Source organism: Labeo rohita, chromosome 5, assembly GCF_022985175.1.
Source record: "Labeo rohita strain BAU-BD-2019 chromosome 5, IGBB_LRoh.1.0, whole genome shotgun sequence".
Taxonomy (NCBI): Eukaryota; Metazoa; Chordata; class Actinopteri; order Cypriniformes; family Cyprinidae; genus Labeo; species Labeo rohita.
In genome coordinates, this window is record NC_066873.1 from 31,512,550 (window position 1) to 31,533,839 (window position 21,290).

At 36.4% G+C, this 21,290-nt stretch overlaps 2 protein-coding genes across 12 annotated transcripts in view; both read right to left on the reverse strand.

The window, feature by feature from the left end:
- Positions 1 to 18,000, reverse strand: part of trpm6 (transient receptor potential cation channel, subfamily M, member 6) — a 31,508-nt gene extending 13,508 nt beyond the window's left edge. The window contains exons 1-21 of one of the 11 annotated variants that reach the window (XR_007827755.1): positions 15,806 to 16,217; positions 15,281 to 15,349; positions 13,306 to 13,385; positions 13,132 to 13,170; positions 12,478 to 12,664; positions 12,160 to 12,373; positions 11,539 to 11,663; positions 11,014 to 11,185; positions 10,747 to 10,921; positions 9,904 to 10,027; positions 8,669 to 8,741; positions 8,495 to 8,595; positions 8,279 to 8,413; positions 8,132 to 8,185; positions 7,424 to 7,564; positions 6,270 to 6,380; positions 5,911 to 6,158; positions 4,407 to 4,635; positions 3,528 to 3,665; positions 2,687 to 2,788; positions 2,460 to 2,588 (exon numbers count right to left, since the gene is read on the reverse strand). Coding sequence is in view for 9 of the 11 variants with exons in the window: in XM_051109539.1 (XP_050965496.1) it covers positions 2,460 to 2,588; positions 2,687 to 2,788; positions 3,528 to 3,665; positions 4,407 to 4,635; positions 5,911 to 6,158; positions 6,270 to 6,380; positions 7,424 to 7,564; positions 8,132 to 8,185; positions 8,279 to 8,413; positions 8,495 to 8,595; positions 8,669 to 8,741; positions 9,904 to 10,027; positions 10,747 to 10,921; positions 11,014 to 11,185; positions 11,539 to 11,663; positions 12,160 to 12,373; positions 12,478 to 12,664; positions 13,132 to 13,170; positions 13,306 to 13,385; positions 15,281 to 15,283 (2,580 nt within the window). In the remaining 2 variants the exon portion in view is untranslated. Of the gene's footprint in view, positions 1 to 2,459; positions 2,589 to 2,686; positions 2,789 to 3,527; positions 3,666 to 4,406; positions 4,636 to 5,906; positions 6,159 to 6,269; positions 6,381 to 7,423; positions 7,704 to 8,131; positions 8,186 to 8,278; positions 8,414 to 8,494; positions 8,596 to 8,668; positions 8,742 to 9,903; positions 10,028 to 10,746; positions 10,922 to 11,013; positions 11,186 to 11,538; positions 11,664 to 12,159; positions 12,374 to 12,477; positions 12,665 to 13,131; positions 13,171 to 13,305; positions 13,386 to 15,280; positions 15,350 to 15,569; positions 15,741 to 15,805; positions 16,221 to 17,897 lie in introns of those variants that run through there. The other 10 variants (XM_051109539.1, XM_051109538.1, XM_051109540.1 and 7 more) reach the window with 10 other exon arrangements.
- Positions 18,001 to 18,542: 542 nt separating this feature from the next.
- wu:fa19b12 (uncharacterized protein LOC560551 homolog) lies at positions 18,543 to 21,252 on the reverse strand. Its single transcript, XM_051109548.1, has 2 exons — positions 20,742 to 21,252; positions 18,543 to 18,922 (listed from the first exon to the last, which is right to left on the reverse strand). The coding sequence occupies exons 1-2, from the start codon at positions 21,117 to 21,119 to the stop codon at positions 18,767 to 18,769; spliced, it is 534 nt and encodes a 177-aa protein (XP_050965505.1). The 5' UTR covers positions 21,120 to 21,252; the 3' UTR covers positions 18,543 to 18,766.
- Positions 21,253 to 21,290: the final 38 nt, after the last annotated feature.

Genomic DNA, 21,290 nt, shown 5'->3' on the forward strand with positions numbered 1-21,290 from the left:
TGAGAATTTTTAACCAACGCATATTATAGACTTTTCATTAAGACCCTGAAGAATAATATCATAATAAAGGGATCTTTCACCCAAAGATGAAAATTCTGTTATTAATTACTCACCCTCATATCGTTCCAAACTGTAAGGTATTAGTTTATCTTTGGAACACAAATTAAGATATTTTAGATAAAATCCGAGAGCTCTCTGACCCTCTATAGACAGCAAGGGTCCTACCACAGTCAAGGCACAGAAACAAAGTAAGGACATTGTTAAAATGATCTATGTGACATCAGGGGTTCAACTGTAATTTTATGAAGCTACAATAATACTTTTTGTGTGCAAAAAAAACAAAAATAACTTTATTCAACAATTCTTCTACTGCAAGTTAGCATCTTCGCCATTATGGATCATTTTAAAGATGTTTTTACTACATTTCTGTGCCTTGACCATAGTAGGAACCTTGTTGTCTATGGAGCGTCAAAGACCTTTTGGATTTCATGAAAAATATCTTAATTGTGTTCCGAAGGTGAAGGTCTCACTGGTTTGGAACAACATGAGGGTGAGTAATTAATGACAGAATTTTCATTTTTAGGTGAACTAACACTTTAATACTGTATGTCAACCAATGGCTCTCAACTACACTGTAAAAAACAATTTGTTGAGTCAACTTAAAACAATTTGTAACCTGGCTGCCTTAAAATTTTAAGTTCAGTCAACTCAAAAAAAGTTTATTCAACTTGAAATGTTAAATTATACCAAGGGACAACTTAGATATTTGAGCTGAATCAACTTCAAATGTTAAGGCAGCTGGGTTACTTACCCATCTGTTAAGTTTAACAAACACAAATATCTAAGTTGTTACTTAGTACAACTTAACATTTCAAGTTGAATAAACTTATTTTAGTTGACTGAACTTAAAATTTTAAGGCAGCAGGGTAACAAATTATTTTAAGCTGACTCAACAAATTGTGTTTTTTATTTTTTACAGTGTAGTGGGTTGTGTACAATAATTGGATATCAGGCTTGTTCTGAAAGGGTAAAGAACAGCAGAGAAAAAAAAATACTAAATGCAAATAATAAAATAACCATTTAAAAGATCAAACACTTCCCATATCTGTTGACATTAGTAACAAATATTATGCATGAAATTGTACATTACTGTGGGACAAAATCATCTCTCACTTGGTAAAACCTAACTAAAAATTCAAAAAATATGTTGAATGTAATTTTTTTTTGTCAAAATTAGGTTTTCATTAAATTATTATTCTATAACATCTTGTCTATCATCTCTGAAAATATCTTAGCGAAATTCACTTGTTTAGTGCAGAAAAACTGCAGCAAGCAGAAATGACTTGTGTCTTTCTCTTATGTTAAGAACGTGCTGTGGAGGTGCTTTCCCTTAACAACACAAAAACAGTTAACCTATCAAAATAAACCGCGTAACATATTTAATAAAGGTGTATCAATTCACATTCTCCACTAGTCCTGTGTAAACTACGGCATGCAAAGTTTTTATTTTTTTTATTTTTTTTAATATTGTGAGATGGCGGAGCACAACAACGCAGTCTGAAGTACTGCAGCTGCTCACTTAACCGATCTTACTCGTCTCAATCTGCTCAATCTTAGTGATGTCAGTGCCCTAAACAATGTTAAAATGGACTATTTCACATCCAGAGATGAAGGATCGGATAATCAAAACCAATCAGATGTTTTTTAGCAGAGCATCCGAGGTACGAGCTGTAATGTCACAGTCCTATACTGGAAAAGGAGGCGGGGGAGCAGCAGCTCATTTGCATTTAAAGAGACATGCTTGAAAGCAACATGTTTCTGCTTCCAATCAAAATAGACACCTGAGACTTCTCATCTTGTAAAAAGGGGCATAATAGGTCTCCCTTAAGGTAAATGCTGTGTCCTGCATGAACTACAAGTACAGTATTTGGTTTGTAAATGTAATTGCCTTTTGTTATTTTATGTCTAGAACCATTATGCGTTATAAGTTGTCAAATATGCATTGGGCAGCTTTTAAAGATTATTAATATTTTGTTGCATTTTGTTGCTGATTTAAAGGAAAGGACAAAAATGCTGTTCTGAGTTTTTCTTCTAACCAAAATACAACAATAACTCGAACATACAGTCAGTGGGAGAACTCTGTTAATAATTCCCACAAATGCACTGCTGCTGGGTTCATAGATAACAGAGGATGGGGGAGTCAGACAGTGTCATTTTCATGGTCAGCTTGAGAACAGCATAATCAGAAAAAGATAGCAACTTACTGAAGACCTTTGGAATCAACCACGGTAAAGATAAGACTTTTCAAAGGCATACTTTATTCGTTAATTGCCATGAACAGCTGCAAAGGGCACTGAGCCAACCATTCACAGACAAAAGCATTGACTGAAACATTGATGAACTCATACTGTATATTTCTTTTAACTGCTGGAGATGGGTGTGATCTGAAGTGCACTCACCTCTCGAGCTTTCTCCGCTGCCATGGTCAGGATGTAAGTTATGACCAAGCACTCCTGAATGTTGGGTTTCTCATCCAGCCTCACCAGCACAGTATAGGAGAACATCATGAGGAAACCCAAAAATGCCATCTGTGTGGACAAATCAAATCTTCAGACACAGAACAGACAGCTGGAGCAAGAAAGTGTGAAAAAAACAAGGTGGAGGTAGAATTAAGAGGAAAACCTACTGTGTGAAACCAGAACTTGACCACCGGAGCAGTATAGAAGTCATACACCTTTCTGGTCCAGGAACAAAGACATCTGCTCCCTCTCTCCTCATCACCCTGAACCTAGAAAAAGACCACTGTCAATGTGCCAGAAGAAGTCAAAGAGTGTGTAGCATCTTTTAGGGTGGCAGCAGTGTTTTTAACTGAAATTAGAGATGCTACAGATCACAGTTTAGACTTATTTTCAAAAGAGTGCAATTTTTTACAGTAACAAATGTTCCTATTTGAACAGTTTGGAACATAGCCAATTCATGTCCCTGCACAGAAATCCTTGCACTGATTTTTATGTCTTATTGACAGTGAAATACAATACAAAATACTTATATACTTCCATAAAATATATAAAAACATATAAAATGTACATATAACACCATTTATAAAGTTCCTCAGGGAAACGCAATGCGTCAGAATGCAAATGTTTTGCTAGCAAACTGACAATTTCTTGGAGGAGAGCAATCCTTTCGTAAGAGGATGCAAAGTTTCTCTGATGAATGCAATACTTTTCCAAGACACCACAGCAGCATTTTTCCTCCCATCTCATATTTTTCCATTACCATGTCCCCTTAGGGGCTCCATTGATATCTATCTTGTAGCTAGTCAATTCTTCAAAAGAATAGCTTTACTATACAGTGTGACCAGTGTAGTCTGATTCGCAAACAAATTACTCAAAAAGACTGGTCAGTTTGAATCAGTATAACAAACTGAATGGGGTCACGTGCTACAAAAACATAACTGGTGTGTAGTGTGTTAGCAGAACTGTGAATGTTTGTTACACTGTGTAGTGTCTGTCTAGATTCCTTACTGCATTTGTTGCCCCTTCTTCTTCTGATTCCCAACCGAACTGCAAGGCTTCCTGGGGCTGAGGAACATGGGACATCTCTGCCTGACTTTTAAACTCTAGCTTCTGAATGGCCACAGGCATCAGGATGCTGGCAATGATCTGGGGATAAAGGATGTGGTTTTGGACAACAGCCGTTAAAAACACAGATATGGGTCAAATGTGCTGTTGAATGTTAAATGTCAAGAGAAAAAAAATGAATAGAGATAAATATTTGACATGTGGCTGTCAGATTAACAAATATGTTTGAAACGTAAGATATCTGGGTCACTTCCATTTTGCTCTTGGGAAAGCTAACACACAAATCATTTCTTATTTTTATTTTGCCTCTTGGTTGTGTAGTTACAGCAGAGAATGACAAAGAATATCTGCAGTAAAAGAGGAGGATGGGATCAAAATGGTGCAGGTAAGGGACAGTTCACCCAAAATTCAAAATTCTGTCATTAATTATTCCCCTTATGTTGTGCCAAACCTGTAAGACTCTTTGCTCATCTTCAAAACACAAATTAAGATGTTTTTATGAAATCCAAGAGGTTTCTGACAGGGCCTAGAACGTGTCAGTTGTGTTGCTGTCTATGCAGGGTCAGAAAGCTCTTGGATTTCATCAAAAATATCTAATTTGTGTTACGAAGATGAACTAAGTTCTTACGGGTTAGGAACGACATGAGGGTGAGTAATAAATGACCTGCAAAAACCTGTATTTTTCATATGAGCACCATCACAGTCCAACAGGTCTGGACGCACGTGTGCTAAAAAATAGCAAGCATTAGAAATGCGATTTCTGATCAAACAAGTCTGTAAAGTTACACTTTTAAACACAGTCATCATCTCAATTCAACACACCTTGAACCAGGAGTTTTTACTCATGTTGAGCCGGCCCATCCACAAGTCTGTGAGGAGCATCTGAGTGCAGTTGTGAGCCACAAAAGGCCTGAGTCTTGAGGAGACGGCCATTTGCAGACAGGTGAAGTTACTCCAGTCTTTCATCTCCCAGGTCAGCATCTTCATTGCCATGCGCTCGTTCTTTTTGAAAGCCTGATCCAAGAGATCCACAGCCAACTGTCCAAACTCTCTAAAAAAAAAAAAAAATCAATACAATCACACTGCATTGTTTTAACAACTTCCCTTTTTTTCAAGTTTCAAACTCAAAATCTTTAACACATCTTAATTTTTTGAGATTCGTTTACTCCTAATCTAATGTAATCTCCATTATGTGATATTCAACACACTAAAAGATTAGTTCACTTCCAGAACAAAAATTTACAAATAATGTACTCACCCCCCTTGTCATCCAAGATGTTCATGTCTTTCTTTCTTCAGTCGTAAAGAAATTGTTTTCTGAGGAAAACATTTCAGGAATTTTAACTATATAGTGGAGACCACAAGTTTGAACGTCCAAAATGCATTTTGAATGCAGCTTCAAAGGGCTCTAAACGATCCCAGCTGAGAGGGTGTTCGCTGCAGAGCCAAATGGGAGGAGCTGGAGCTCTAGCTCCCCCTCGCTGGATGTAATGGGTGGAGGGAGACACCCCAACCACACCCTAACCCTACCCCTTACTGTATCGCTAAACATAACTCCACCTATTTAGTTCCACAGAGGTGGAGCTGGACATCCAGAAAGGAGGAGCTGGAGGTCGTTTGGCTTTACAGTGAGCACTACTTGTCCCAGCCGAGGAAAAGGGTCTAATTTAGCAAAACGATCAGTTATTTACAAACCAGATTTTTAACCACAAATGTTTGTCTTGCTCTGTGATGTGCATGCATATTCTGTGCAGAGTTAGGGTATGTCAAAAAACTCCCATCTCATTTTCTCATCATCCTACATCTTTTTTTTTTTGTTAAGGACATTTGATCTTCTTTGCATGTTCACTTTGTAAACACTGGGTCGGTACTTCTGCAGCGATGCAGGACGATTCTGAAGTTGGAGGAGAAAATGAGATGGGAGTTTTTCGACATACCCTAACTGTCATTAACCAAAACGCACAGAGTATGCATGCGCATTGCAGAGCTAGACAAGACGAGCATTTGAGGTTTAAAAAGTCTATAATTTTTAGAAAATGACTGATTTTGCTAGATAAGATCCTTCCTCCTTGGCTGGGATCATTTAGAGCCCTTTGAAGCTGCATTTAAACTGCATTTTGGAAGTTCAAATTTCTAGGAATTTCAGAAAATTCCTGAAATGTTTTCCTCAAAAAACATAATTTCTTTACAACTGAAGAAAGAAAGACATGAAACTTCTTGGATGACAAGGGAAAGAGTAAATTATCTGTACATTTTTGTTCTGGAAGTGAACTAATCTGTTAAGTTAATATAACATGCTTTAGAATGAGGAAAAATGCGAACTGACAGAGAGTTCTTCTTCAGCTCCTCAGCCATGGTGTCACCCATATTGCTCTCCTTGGCTTCCATTGCCATAGCACGGTAAAGTTTGCAGGCCACAACCGCCCTGGCCATAGCCTGCTCTCCATGCTGCCACAGGAACATCGCCATCTCTTGCCGATGCTTGAGCACTGCCCACACAAACAGGTCGTTAAAAGTGCATACAAACTCGGGGCTCTGGGTTGACTTCACGTCCTGAGGCGCTACCGCACCCTCCTGCAAAGACACAATTCTGGGTGTTTTTAATAAATGGAATGATTGTAAATGTATTCATAAGCGTATGAATCATCGTTGCGGTTGTGAACAGAATGGAGATGTTGAAAGAACCTGGTGTCTGCACGGCTGAGCAGTTCTGTGGAAATGGGAGCGAGATGGGGAGGACTCTGAAGTTGCTTTCCTGGCCTTGCTGAAGGGGCTGGATGTCTCCTTAGCACCCTCCTATCCCAGATCAAAAAAAGCTCATTAAACTTAAAGGAGAAATTCACTTCCAGAACAAAAATTTACAGATAATTTACTCACCCCCTTGTCATCCAAGATGTTCATGTGTTTCTATTTTCAGTCGTAAAGAAATTATGATTTTTGAGGAAAACATTTCAGGAATTTTCTCCATATAGTGGACTTCTATACGGCCCGCGAGTTCGAACTTCCAAAATGCTGTTTGAATGCAGCTCCATAAGGCTCTAAACAATCCCAGCCAAGGAATAAGGGTCTTATCTAGCCAAACAATCAGCTATTTTCTAAAAATGATCTACTTTTTAACCTCAAATGCTCGACTTGTCTAGCTCTGCGTCTGCTTTGTGCATTCCAGTTCAAGAGAGTTAGGGTAGGTCGAAAAACTCCCATCTCATTTTCTTCTCTAACTTAAAAATCATCCTACATTGCTGTTTTACCTTTTTAATAAAGGGTTTTTAATCTTCTTTGCACGTTCACTTTGTAAACACTGGGTCGGTACTTCTGCATCAATTAGGATGATTTTGAAGTTGGAGGAGAAAATGAGATGGGAATTTTTGGACCTACCCTAACTCTCTTGAACCGGAATGCACAGAGCACATGCAGAGCTAGACAAGACGAGCATTTGTTATTAAAAAAGTTTTTAAAAAGACAAAGAAAATAGATAAAGAAAATAACAATTTGTTTCGATAGATAAGACCCTTATTCCCTGGCTGGGATCATTTAGAGACCTTTGAAGCCGCATTTAAACTGCACTTTGGAAGTTCAAACTCACAGGCACCACTTAAGTGCACTCTATGGTGAACATTCCTGAAATGTTTTCCTCAATAAACATAACTTCTTTATGACTGAAGAAAGAAAGACATGAACATCATGAACAAGGGGGTGAGTACATTATCTGCAAATTTTTGTTATGAAAGTGAACTTCTCCTTAAAGTTAATTAAGATAATGTCTAACAGAAATGGAAACTCACTTTCAAAACACAGAAATGCATGGATTATTATCTAAATGAATGAGAAAGAAAGCAGACCTTAGCTGGGTTATGGAAGCGACTGTACATGGTTCTGAAGCTCTTGCGTGTATACGTGCTTCGATAAGCTCCACCAATCAGATATTCAATCACCATTCCAATGTCAATTAAAGACATCCTATAAACAGCAGGCAGACGAGTCTACAAAAACACAGAAAATGCTTATGGAAACACTTCAGGTCAAGGACCCCTTGTTGGATTGACAAATTGAACATTTTTAGCCTGTGTCAGGAACACCACACGCATGCGTCGTGATACTCTCCTGAACATGCAGCGAAGACTGACATGAAAGAGAAGAAAATGTTGAATAAATTTGTTGTTTGTGTTTTCTTCATGCATAAAAAGTATTTTCGTAACTTCATAAAATTAAGGTTGAACCACTGATGTCACATGGGCTATTTTATTGATGTCCTTACTATCTTTTTGGACTTTGAACGTTGCTGTCTATGCAGGGTCAGAAAATCTCTTATTTCTTAAAAAATAACTTAAATTCTTTTATGAAGATAAAAGCAGGTCTCATGGGTTTGGAACGACATGACGGTGAATAATTAATAACTGAATTTTCATTTTTGGGTAAACTATTTCTTAATATGGTATTTTGTTTAAAAAAAATAGAAATTATTTTACACAAAAATTCAAACAATAATTGTCTGACTCCCTGTTGACAACCCATACAGCGAAGAACAGAAGGTTTTACTTTATACACACCTGTTTGGCATCTTCAATGAGGTGTCGAAGAAAACAATCTGAGAAGCCTTTATGCTGAAAAATACCAATGCATTTATCATTAGAAGGATCATAGAAATTTGCTTGTAACAGAGACAAATGCTTAATGCAAGTGATAATTGCAATTACTATGTTGTAGAGCTGTTCCAGACGAGAGACGGTCAAGAAGCGGTTCATGGTCATGCCGTTTTCAATCAACAGCTTCACAAAACTGACACGATCCATTACTAACGCATCCAACATAGTCTGCTCCAGAGATCCCACCTACCAAATCCAGCACTGGATTATACACATCTGTTCTAACTCACAAATGCCTTAATGCTGGCTGTAAAATCATAACTGTACCTGCCATTGTTGTCCGTACACAAAAATGTTGTCCTTTGCTACATCAGCTCTGTCCCAGGCCAACGTGATATTTAGCTGCTCCTCGGGGGAACCTCTGGTACCTGTATTTTCATTTTTTGGGTGAACAATCCCATTAATCCAACATTGAATTAACATGATAAGAATGTAACATACCTCTCAGTGATGTAGTCAGGATCGCAACATCTGCCTCTTGAAGGTCCTCAGATTCAGAATCAAAAATGCTGATCTAAAACAAAAAATCGTCAAAGTATGACCTCATTAAAAAAAAAATCAGTCCATAAAGAGAAACAAATTTGAACCAACACAGATGGCCAGCATTAAAACAGATTTGTAAACTAGTGGCACTGCTGTTGTGTCATGTTCAATATAGCCAGCAGTTATTTATTTTGTTTGGTATTAGTATGAAACCACCAGCATTCCATGCCAATATATAAATGCATGTAACTCTATAAGACACCCAGAGGAGATGTTCTTCTCTTAACATGCCTTTGGCATTTCGTCTTCACATGAGTGATTCATACCCAATCAAAGAATCTGTGAGCCTGGGGACCAAATTAATCCCTTCTACTCAATTAATATGGAAATACGTTTCATGCGCCATCATTCCAATTATTCTGTTCTCTCTCAATTTAGAAGCTCAGAGATGTGGGATGGGTGTGGTAAACTACAACATTCCGTTTGATGGAGGCTTAGCATCAGAGCTTTCGGCGTAGTGACAGAGACCGATACACAGCAGGCATCTTATCACACAAAACAACCAGTGTTTACCGCCAAGTAGGAGGAGAGAGGAAGAAGAGAGAAGAAGAGGAAACAGCCAGAGAAATACAGAAGGGGATTTGAATATGTTGCAATAGGTTCACAGCTTAGAGGACAACAACTTCACTGATGAGCGAGTAGTTCAAGATTGAGTTAGGACTAAATGGTATTTCCTGAACTGACGATTAGAATCTGCAAACTGATCTGTATCTCATGTAACCATGATAGCGGAAAGGTTTAAATGGTTTTAATGTCAGTTTCAGTTTTAGTTATCTATAATAACCCTGGTGGGAACATAATTAAAGAGATCATGCCATTCGTCATCATCTACCCAGAAAATGTACAGTTGGTCATAATAAGTAAACAAACACTGACAGAGTGATTTGGACACAGATATGAATGTTAGCACATGGCTAGGCACCAAATATAAAATTTTATTAAACTTTTTTAATAATTATTTTTGTTTGCAGAGTGATACAAGAGACATGAAACCAGCAGAGCTATGTAGGAAACGAATTGTTTGAGACAATGGACAATGACACTATTTAGTGGCCATTATACAAAACTTTGTCACAATTGACCAATCAGGGTCAAGTGTTCCAATGGGATGTCAAAAAGGGTATTTAACTTACAAGGTCTCTATGCTCCATGCATTCCATGAGTACGTTGAGAAGTTCAGAGGCCTCTGGTCTTTCCACACCAAATGTTTCCTCAATCCTCAGCAGGACGTCCTCCTTAATATCTGAATCCAACTTTCTATGAGAATTAAATGAAACATACACAGAAACAATGGTCAAAATATTCAATATAATAGCACCCAAACATTATATAAAGGGATAGTCATTCTGTCATTAATTACTCACCCTCATGTCGTTCCAAACCTGTAAGACCTTTGTTCATCTACGGAACACAAATTAAGATATTTTTGCTAAAATCTATACATATCTATGGTTGTATCTGTATGAATGGTCATGTGACATGCGTTTTCGGTTGTGCAGTATAGACGGAGATTGTTTCTGAAACACAGTGCAAACGTTTGTGTATACGGGATCGTTTTCATTTTAAAACGCTGTTTTAAAATGAAAATGCACTAGTATAAACAGGGCCTAAAAGTGTCAATAGCGACTTTATTTAACATTTTTTTCTATTTCTTGTCAGTCTTTGATGCGCATTCATGGGAGTACCACAACGCATTCTCGTAGCTTCGTAAAACTACAGTTGAACCACTGATCTCACATGGACTATTTTAACGATGTCCTTACTACCTAGCTGGGCCTTGAACGTGGTAATACCATTGCTGTCTAGAAAGGTCAGAAATCTCTCAGATTTCATCAAAAATATCTTACTTTGTGCTCCGAAGATGAACGAAGGTCTTACAGATTTGGGATGACATGGGGGTAAGTAATTAATGACAGAATTTTCATTTTCTAGGTTAACTACCCCTTTAAATGTATACAAATGTATGTGAGACATACCTGTCTACAGCTGTTTGTTTGTGTATTAAAGCCAGCAGGTCTGCCGCTCTGCCTGTTCCCTCAAACACCAGCACAGGCACAGGAGAACTTCTGCACACATAATCCAGCACCACTGAGAGGACGGCAGGACCCCCTTCTACTACAACACACACTAAAGGCACATGCGGAGGCAACCCTAAAATAAATACACACAATTATATACATCAGACATGCACATAATCATTTAACACGAAAGACATACAGAAGACAAAAGCAGAAAACACTTACTAGGATGGATCTTCTGTAAGTGTATATGCCTTTCTAGCCATTTCCTCAGGCCTATTTGACAACCTGATTTACCCACAGTCCCATCGTCAACTAACAGGAAGTGTGAATGCATGCCGTTCAGACTAGCACGTTTACTCAGAGGATTACCCAGAGCCTGGTAGTGCCTGAAAACCTAGGACAATACAGCCCAACAACAGTATAGCTGAATCAGAACAACTTGTATATAACATAATAATTAAATTGAACCAGTAAACACAGGAAATAATAACACAGGAAACAATCGTTTAGCAAAATAACGATTAACAAATTGTCAATGTCACAAATGTACTTATCAGTGGCCCAGAAATGCATACTCTTACATTTATTATTATTATTATTATTTCTTTGTTTTAAATTTCTCAAAATTCTCAAATTTTGTTTAACTCTTGGTTTAAATTATTTTGAATCCCACTGACCTCACTCAGTTTAGACCCATTGTACATTGCAATATAATTCAATAATGTAGTTTAGAAATGTAAAACTCACATCCCGGCCAATAAGGTCACTGTTATTCTCAATAATCCCCCAGGGTGTGATCCCCACAACATTCCTCTTCCTGCGGTCATATGACCCATACACTTTTACAGCATCACCAACATACTTGGACACACCTGAACACAAGGAGAAATAAGGTCTGTAACAACTGTAAACTAAAACTATTAAAAATTGTTTTTTTGTAATTGAAATATAAAGCTAAAATAAAATATAAATATAAGACAAAAACTTAAAGGGATAGTTCAGCCAAAAATAAAAAATTCTGTCATTAATTACTCACCCTCATGTCGTTACAAACCACGTAAGACCCTTGCTGTCTACGGAGGGTCAGAAAGCTCTGGGATTTAATCTAAAATATATTAATTTGTGTTCAGAAGATGAACAAAATTCTTACGGGTTTGGAATGACATGAGGGTGAGTAATTAATGACAGTATATATTATATATATAGAATATATATATATATATATATATATATAGAATATATATATGTAAACTCCATTCAATATGAAAGAAATGATATGTATGAAATGAAATATGTGCTTCAATACAAAACAGTGTGATAGCAATAACAAGACATTTAAAGTGAATATACCCATCCACAAACACAAACCTGTATTGATCCCGTCAGTCAGTATCCACGCTCCAGTGCTTTCTGCAGCTGTGACAAGCCCTGTGCTGAAAGCCTGGCACACCCGTGGAGACAGAGGGAAGTTATCTGTACCTCCATGCACTGAGATCACCAGCTTGGGCATCTCCATGTGCCATTCTCTCAGCATCAATTGGACCAGGAGCTCTGGTGAAGTGTTACTGGAAAGACGGACATACTGTAGAGAAAATAGGACTTTATTGTATGCACTATGCACAGTTCTATATCATAAATGCACTGTTTTTATCTGCATGATAAGTTTTTTTTCTTGTATGCACCAACCTTGGCATGACATGTGCGCTTTGTGCTGCCCTGAAAGTCCAGCCATCCGAAAGCATCAGTGGGGCTACTGCTGGTGTGCCGCAGCACTGACCACTCCTCCTCCTCAGCGGAGTCAGGACCAGGGCCATGTCCGAGCAAGCCAGAATAAGGACCCACATGCTCTGCGATCAGCCTCCCACAACAACATCTGAGGACAGAAATGACATGAGCCAAGAATGACAATAAAGAAGAGTGATAAAGGTATGAACGTTTGTTTTCATCACAGAATAAAAAAATAAATAAATCAAGGTATTTGTGACTTTTTATGTCACAATTCAGACTCTATTTCCAAATAATGGAAATTGGCTTCCATATAAAAGACACCACTTTAAGACTGTTTCCTGTTTTCAAGTTTTCCACTGCTTCTGAAGAGTAAACTTTCATGGCTTTTCCAGTCATGATTACTTGATAAGGAATTCAATTATTGTATAGAGATCACACTCACAAACAGCAACACTGACAGACATCTTTAGACTAGGAAACATTTAATTATTTAACTGACATTCAAATTACCTGATATGTACAAAAACAATTAAAATATGAACATATTTTCATGTAAATAAATAGAGGATGAATGCACGGGTGATAAAAAAAAAAAAAAAATAAAAATAATACCTTACTAAGCTTTGGCACACTTGACACACTGGATAACACCTGTAAAACAGAAGAAGCTGCAATTAATATGGGTCTTTAAGACAAAATGAGCAACCTCAACAACACCTGATAAACTCACATCACCATTGCCAAAAGATAATATGCAGATATGACAAGCAAGATTATTAAGCACACCTGTGATGATCACGTGAGGCTGGCAGAAATTTGACACATTCTCTCTTGCAAAAATTGGCCTGGATCCAACTAAGTCTAGACTGAAAGGAAAACAGTTGTGTAAAGCTTGTCATACTATAAGCCTACTATTATGAGCCACAATAACCACTACATTAGAAGCAGTGCTGTTATTGCTAACTGAAACTAAAAGTCATTGAAATGAAGCTGAAATCAAATAAAATATAAACTTTAGAATTATTTTAAAAAGTAATAAAAATTTCAAAAACATAAAATGACTGAAACTAAAATTAAAATAAACACTGAAACTATGAAAATAATACGATATTAGTATATAAATAATGCTAAAATAACAGATGTGGTCATGCATAAACTCTCTTCTCTTTTCATATCTGAGATAAGGCTGCTCTGTGGCTGCTTAAAATTCTATGTAAAGGCATAATGCAGCATAAAAGCTAGATTTAATTATTTCTGTTCTGACCCACTTTAGCCCCTACTCTCAAAGTATAAAGTCATAATTGCTGTGTACATGCATTTATGACACTACTGAGTAGCATTGAACAGGATTTAAAGAAACCTAAACAGAAGCCACTTCCGAAGTGCCTCTGTGCCACCTTTGCAGTGCAAATTTGGCCTTATCTGTAAAAATTTAAAATAAGTGTAATCAGTGTTGGGGAGTAACTAGTTACATGTAACAGAATTACATAATTTAATTACAAAATAAATGTAATTAGTTACAGTTACTGAGAAAAAAAATGCGTAATTAAATTAGTTACTTTTGAAAATGTTAATAATCACAAAGGGGGTTACTTCTGATTTTTCCACACACACGCACATACAAATTTAATTGACTTCTTTCCCAAATTGCATTGTGACTGTTCTAAAATGAGACACCAATGTTTCATGAGTTGAGTTATTCACATATTCTTAATCAGTTGACTTATTTACATTATGTGATGTTTCTTATGTAGGCTGTGTACATCTTGGGCCTTTTTTTAGAAAACAAAAATGGTTCTGTCTCCTGAAGTCTACTGAACGAAAAACCTTGAAGCTCAATATCTCAAAAGTGCTCAGAATGCAGATAGAACCTTATAATTCTAAGACGCCGATGTATCCTATTCTGTGTCAGAAAACTCCTGAAACATTGGTGTCTCATTTGAGGTGACATGCTTATTCTTAAATGTTTTGTTTCCTATTTGTGTTCATGCATATACTTTATTTTTTAAGATTAATTTATGGCATTGTTAGATGCCAGTGCTTCCTGTTATATTTATGCAAACATTTGATTTTAAAACCAGTATCATAGCAATTAAACCATTTCTTGTTATGATTTCAAATCTGTATTTAACATCAGAATGATCTCAAAGTAAATAAGAGGTGTTAAGTCTGAATTTGGGTGGCTGTGCTTTAAATTATATTACATGGCTCTGTGGAATGCTTGATTCTGATTGGTCAGTCATGACATTCCAAGATATGTTATTCCCCGATAACAACTGGTAAAAGCTAATAACTCAGACTCATCCGGACTCATTAGAGTCATCATAAGTTGGCGCTATACGCTTCATAGTTTTAGCAACTTTTTTCTTTGTGGAAGCTTTGCGTTTGAAATAGTTCAACTCAGACCAGTGTTTCATGTCTGATAATGTACATCCAGCCAGTTGTTATTGCAGAATAAAGATGTATATTATCTTACTTATTATAATCTTAATTCAAGTGCTAAAGATTTTGAAAGTCTGACAGTAATCAGTGTTGAGTGCTACTGTAAGGTTAACTCTGCCTGGTTTAATGTTTCAAAATGATTAACAGCTGAAAATATTAGAAATTTAGAAAAGTAATCAAATGTAATAAGTTACATTACTTCTATAAAAGTAATTGGAAAGTTACACTACTTATTACATTTTAAATAGAGTAACTTGTAATCTGTAACCTATTACATTTCCAAAGTAACCTTCCCAATACTGTGTGCAATGCAACATACCATTTCTCCTTAAATCTCCTCCACAGTTGAGTAAGTCAGTCATGAATACTTTCACGCAGTCCTTTTAGCCTTTGCATGTTTTTGCCAGATAAAAAACAAAAAAACAATGGATTAGAGTGAGGTGGAAAATTACGTATATACATCCTTTTCCGGGAATTATTTGGTAAAATTACAAGAGACAGACGAGAACCCCCCTAACTTAAAACACCGCCATCTAGCCGAAGAAACAAATAAAAGGGTGGAGGACGTCCTTATCCAAAACAGAGACTGAAATAGTACTTTGACTTACTGTACTGCTACCTGAAGAGCCACTTCGCTTCAGAAATACATTAGTGCGTTTGAACGAAAATAGGTCGCAAACTACTGTTACTACATATGCAAAACAACAGTCCTGCGTGGAATGGGGAATGAGATAACTGAGACTCAAACACAAGTTTTAACATGTCTTGGAGTGATGCCCTGTAGGATACAACTTTTCGTTTCATACAACAAGGCAGCTATTAATTCATAACATACGAAAATTACCTGTGTAATAGCGTTGTTTTCCCAGTCATATTTCCCATAAATTCAGCGGAATCTTATTCCTGGATTAAACGCGCATTAAGTGAAGAGATGCAATCTGTTAGGAAGTGGGTGGTCTTTACCACGGGCTGTAAAGTGTCGAGTGTGGACACGCAACCTGGAACTTTAACTGCGAACTTGTTTCGTTCTGGGAAGCCCGTGCTTATTCAAGAGAGACCAATAGCAGTTGCATAACGAATGTAACTTCATTCTTCACATTCTTCCTGTATTCATGTCGAAATGTTTCTCAGACGCTACGAAATTGAAGTATTTTTCCCGCTTAAAGTGTTGTATGACTTAGCATTGATTTCAAAACTAACGAAGCGAAAAGGGAAATAATGTTCGTGAATGACTAACTAAATGAGCGCGGACTGTTAAAGTTAAGGAGGAGGGCAAATAATGCTCTAGCCAGACCTCAATCACGAGAACCTATCTTTACAAACAAACAGTGTTTGGTTATGAAAATATTCATTGCTGCATTATAATCGACAAAAATAGCATTGGGTTTATTTGCACATAAGCTCAGATAATACTAAGATAATACCATAACTAGTAACATCATTTGTTATCATCGGTCCGTGCAATTTAGATGCATTACTTGCATATAGGGTAAATTGTTTCCCACTGGTATTGCGCCTCCCTCTGTCAACAGCCGGATGTAACATTGCATGCTTCCGACAGGCCGACGAAGTTTACTGCAGACAATTTGATGTTATTAATCTTATCTAATATTTTATGAAATGGCGGATGCCTGATGTTATTTTTTAATAATGTTGTATTTTTAATATGTTGTTGCCCCTCATATATGAGTTTATATCAAGCAAATGGCATAAAATATTTGAAGAGTTCACTTGCAAATACAGATAACTCGTTTACAGATAACAGTTTTCAAAAATCATGTTTTTTCATTGTGTTTTCCAATTAATCTCAATCAAACTGCAGTTGGGTTATTTTTATTAAGTAAAAATTACTAAAAAATACATCTAACACAATAAAAAAAAAATAAAACATAAAAAAACATAAAAACATGCGTTAAAAAAAAAATTGTTTTTGCAAGCGAACTCTTCATTTACAGTATGTTGATCATGCCAACAGTTACATACTTACATATTTATTTACTTATGTCATTCAAGAAATATAACAAAAATAGTTGATAACACATCGATTTTTCGCTCAAAAGTAAAAAAAAAAAAAAAAAAAAAAAAAAAAAAAAACTTTTTCCACTTTTCATAGCCGTAACATTCTATAACACCACATATACATTAGGAGAAAATACACTACCAGTCAAAAGTTTTTTAATCAAAAGGACAGTAAGATTTTTTTTTTTTTTTTTTTAAAGAAGTCTCTTCTGTTCACCTGCCTGCATGTATTTGATCCAAAGTACAGCAGTAATATTTGGAAATATTTTTACTATTTAAAATAACTGTTTTCTATTTGTATTTTCTATTTGAATATATTTGTAATTTATTCCTGAGATCAAAGCAAATCAGAATATTAGAATAATTTCTGTAGGATCATGTGACTGGAGTAATAATGCAAAAAATTCAGCTTTGAAATCACAGGAATAAATGACATTTAAAAACATATTGAAATAGAAAACAGTTTTTTTTTAGCTGTACTTTGGATCAAATAAATATAGGCTTGGTGAGCAGAACAATCTTACATTAACAATTGGTGGTGTAATTTAAATAACTGAAAAAACAAAAACTTCTCATCTGTCATCAGAGGCATGGAGCTTGATTCTCATATGCTACAATTTCTGAATTTATTGCTAGGTCAACAAAACAGTCTGACTTGCCAAACATCAATTAAGTCTACAACAAGTTTGTCCTGTAGACTATGTGTTTGGAAAGAGGACAACAACCTCTACAATGGTCTCAATACTAGTACAGATCCATAAAATTATATTTTTCATCTTCGTTGCCCTTGAGGTTAAAGCATGTCTCTGAGTTGTATAATTCTAAAAAGACTGCAGTACAATATTTTCATTTTTCATGTACATGTCATTTCCACATATTCCCAGAGGAGCACCCAAAAGTATCAAAACTTGGCTTACCATTGCAGCATTTTACTTGCATGCTTTTTTAGCTTAGCAGATGAACACGACTATCTGTACATGCTGATCGCTGGCGATGAAATCTCCTGATAAAGCTGGCATGTTCTCAGCCCTTATTCCCTCCTAGACCAAAGGTCATTAGCACCTGACTGAAGTGTGGAAACAGGTATGTTTCACTTCCTTTAGATGGGGAATGGGGAAAGAAATCACGCACTGTAGGTTAACTGTAAAAGCAATCATAACTTGTGCATGACAAACAAAAGTGCTTTAGTACGTAAAAAGAAAGAATCATGAAATCAGACAGGTCACCAAAGACGATACAATTTAATAGCATGTATAAAAAATACATTTTATTGCTGTCGAGCAATTTCAAAAACACTGCAGTTATAATACTGGCCACCGGAACATACAAAGCGCTTGCTGCATCTACTATGAAGAGAAACACAACATACTGTTGTCAAAATGAGAATGATGTTCAAAGGAAATGAACAAGGCTCTAAAGTTTACAAAAACAAAACTAAAGAAAACAATTTAAATCAGGCACAGCTTAAGCAAAAGAAAGGTTTGCGTCACCTTGACATTCACTTGTCTCACAGCTATAAACATAAACGTGATAAGTCCAACATGCTTTCACACTTCTGAACACTTGACCTCTGTAGGACAGGAATATGAGGTCATGTGCCCATCATGTGTTTCTTCCAGAATAAAAAGCTTCTGCTGGAGGCCTCCTCACTGTACAAAGCGCAAGGCCTTGTTTATGTGTTCATCTAGTGCAGATCAGGGGGAATCATGTCACCACATCCACTCAGGTAATTTGGCAAAACCCATACAACATCTCACAAGAAAGTCAATGTTCACTGGAGATCTCCTCATGTTTCCATTGCATCTGAGTCTTTGGTGGAAGAATCTATGGAGGACCCAGCTGAGGGTTCAGTCTCCAGGAGAGAGAGATCCAGCTCAGGCAGTGGAACCCGCCAGAACTGGAAAGAATTGAACGAAGAGAGGTCCTCGTCTGTGTGCATAACCTAATGGGATACAAAGAAGAGCTGAATTTCCAAATCATTTACTACAGCAACAACCTGCACCAACAAGGGTGAAGTGTAAAGGAATATGCTAATTATACATAAAGTACCTTAAAGTTTAATAGTCATCAAGGAAAAACTTAGTCAGATAGAACAACAGATATGGGCCATTCTACAGAATTGGTCCAAACTTCTGTCCCACACCCAAAAAATACATATAAAAGCATTTAGGTATTCGAATTTTAGGTGTTTACTAAGATCCCTCTATTACCTATTGAAACCCACAATAATATTTAAAATATCAGTAAGCTTAATATATATAAAATCATCATTTATTGGGTACTTTTTAATTGGGAGGTGGCTGTCCCGAACCCTAACCCCTAAATTTCGACTTATGAAAATTATATTGAAATAATTTTTGCATTTTTTTTTTCATTGTTTTTAAAAGTATCTTTTTGATTCTTTTAAAAAGTGAAGTTCAAACTAAATATTATTATATGCTTTCTTTGTAAATTACGAAACTTTATGTAAAAAAAAAGTGCCCTGCATTTTTCATGTCACTACCGAAACAGTGTTTGCTTAGCCCATTGACTGAGACTGATTTTAACTACACCTCTAAATTTATGATCAGGAAATATTCCTGTGTCACTCTCACTCTCATAGCTACAAGGTGTGAGTAGATAGGTCTCATCATTTTGAGGTAATTGTTTTCAAAAGTCTGAAAAATCTGTATGTAACTTTAAGGAACGTCACTACCGAACACCTTTTTTCAGCAATTAAGCACACTTTTTTGGGAATTATTCCATAACATTTAGTTTTTATATGTGTACCACTGTTTAGAACTGTGCTAGCTAACCATGTGCTGATTAGCATTCTTCAGCTAGGTTCAAAAGTATCAAAAATTGCCACTACCAAAACATCTGGTGGTGTTTCAGTAGTAACATCTTTGCTTTTTGGGGTGTTATCCCATCAAATTGTCACGACTAAAACATGTCATCATTGTTTCGGTACGAACAAAAGGGAACACATAATCATTTATTTGGGGGAAAATAAACAAAATTTTAGTACAGTCATGCACATTTTTTGCATTTTACTATGTTTCAGTAGTGTTTTAGTATACAAGTTAAAAATCTGTAATGTGATGTGGTTGCTACCAAAACATTACTGTCACTACTAAAACACGGGATGTTTTGTCAAAAATACAGCATACTGAGTTATCAACTAAGATGTTATGATAGTGATTCAATGTATATTCAAACTAATGAATTCTTAACACTGAAATCAGTATGATTAACTTTTTGCCTTTTACAAAGAAAATTTGGATTCAAAATACAGCACATCTTATAAATTACACTTGAAATATTGTTTAAAATGTAATTGTTATTGATTTACCCCTCATAAAAATGTTAATAAAACAGCAAATATATATACTTACAACGTAGATGTAAGCAAAATCTTAATAGGTCAATATAACCCTTATAATTCTGTTTTGGTAGTGACAAATTTGGGAAGAGGATAAATATTCCAAAACTTTCTGAAAACACAATAGAGAGTTAACTGCACACTTACTAGAAATGTGCACCTTGGATATTATACAATTTGCATACATACTAATTTTTTGGAAAAACATTTTCCAACTTTGACTTTGGACCAGTTCTGTAGAATGGCCCATATAATGTTACATGTCTATTAAAATATGTCGACTGATAACATTATGATCATGTACCGCCACCTTATGTTCATCTGCCATCATTACACATTATACTACCTGACCCCACACAGTAACACGAGTTCGCGCTCATGTGCTTGTGTGAAACTTTACCTTGTCTCCTGCAGTTATGTTATTTTCTTCGTCTGTCTGTTTATTTTGAGTCTGAAGCATGCGAGATGACCGTCGCGTCACGGGTCTACCAGCATCATCCTGGAATGTTCTAGACTTGCATGTGTTCTTATCTGCTAGCGCTGAATTAACCTTGTTTGCAGCCACTTTTCTCGGTCGGTTATCTGTATCCAGTGAATCTTCGACATAGCTCGATCTTTTCCTGCAGCGTTGTCCAGCCACTGATAATAACGCGGATGGATTTGCGTTTTGGATCAGGTTCGCACCTCCGACCGGTTTGTCGTTGTCAGAGAGAGAACGAAAACATCTTTTATGGGGGATTTCGGGAGGCAAAACGTTCTCTGCTCTTCGCTTGGTCATGTGTGCGACCAAGTGTATTCAAAAACGTTAAAACTCACCTGCTATAAAAGAGCGACAAGACTTTTAGGCACGCAGAGGTTCAATTTCTCAGCTGTTTACGACAGTTGCGTTGTATCTGAAGTTTAAACGCGTGTTTGAATATAGCGCCCTCTGTTGACAGAGAGGTCGAAC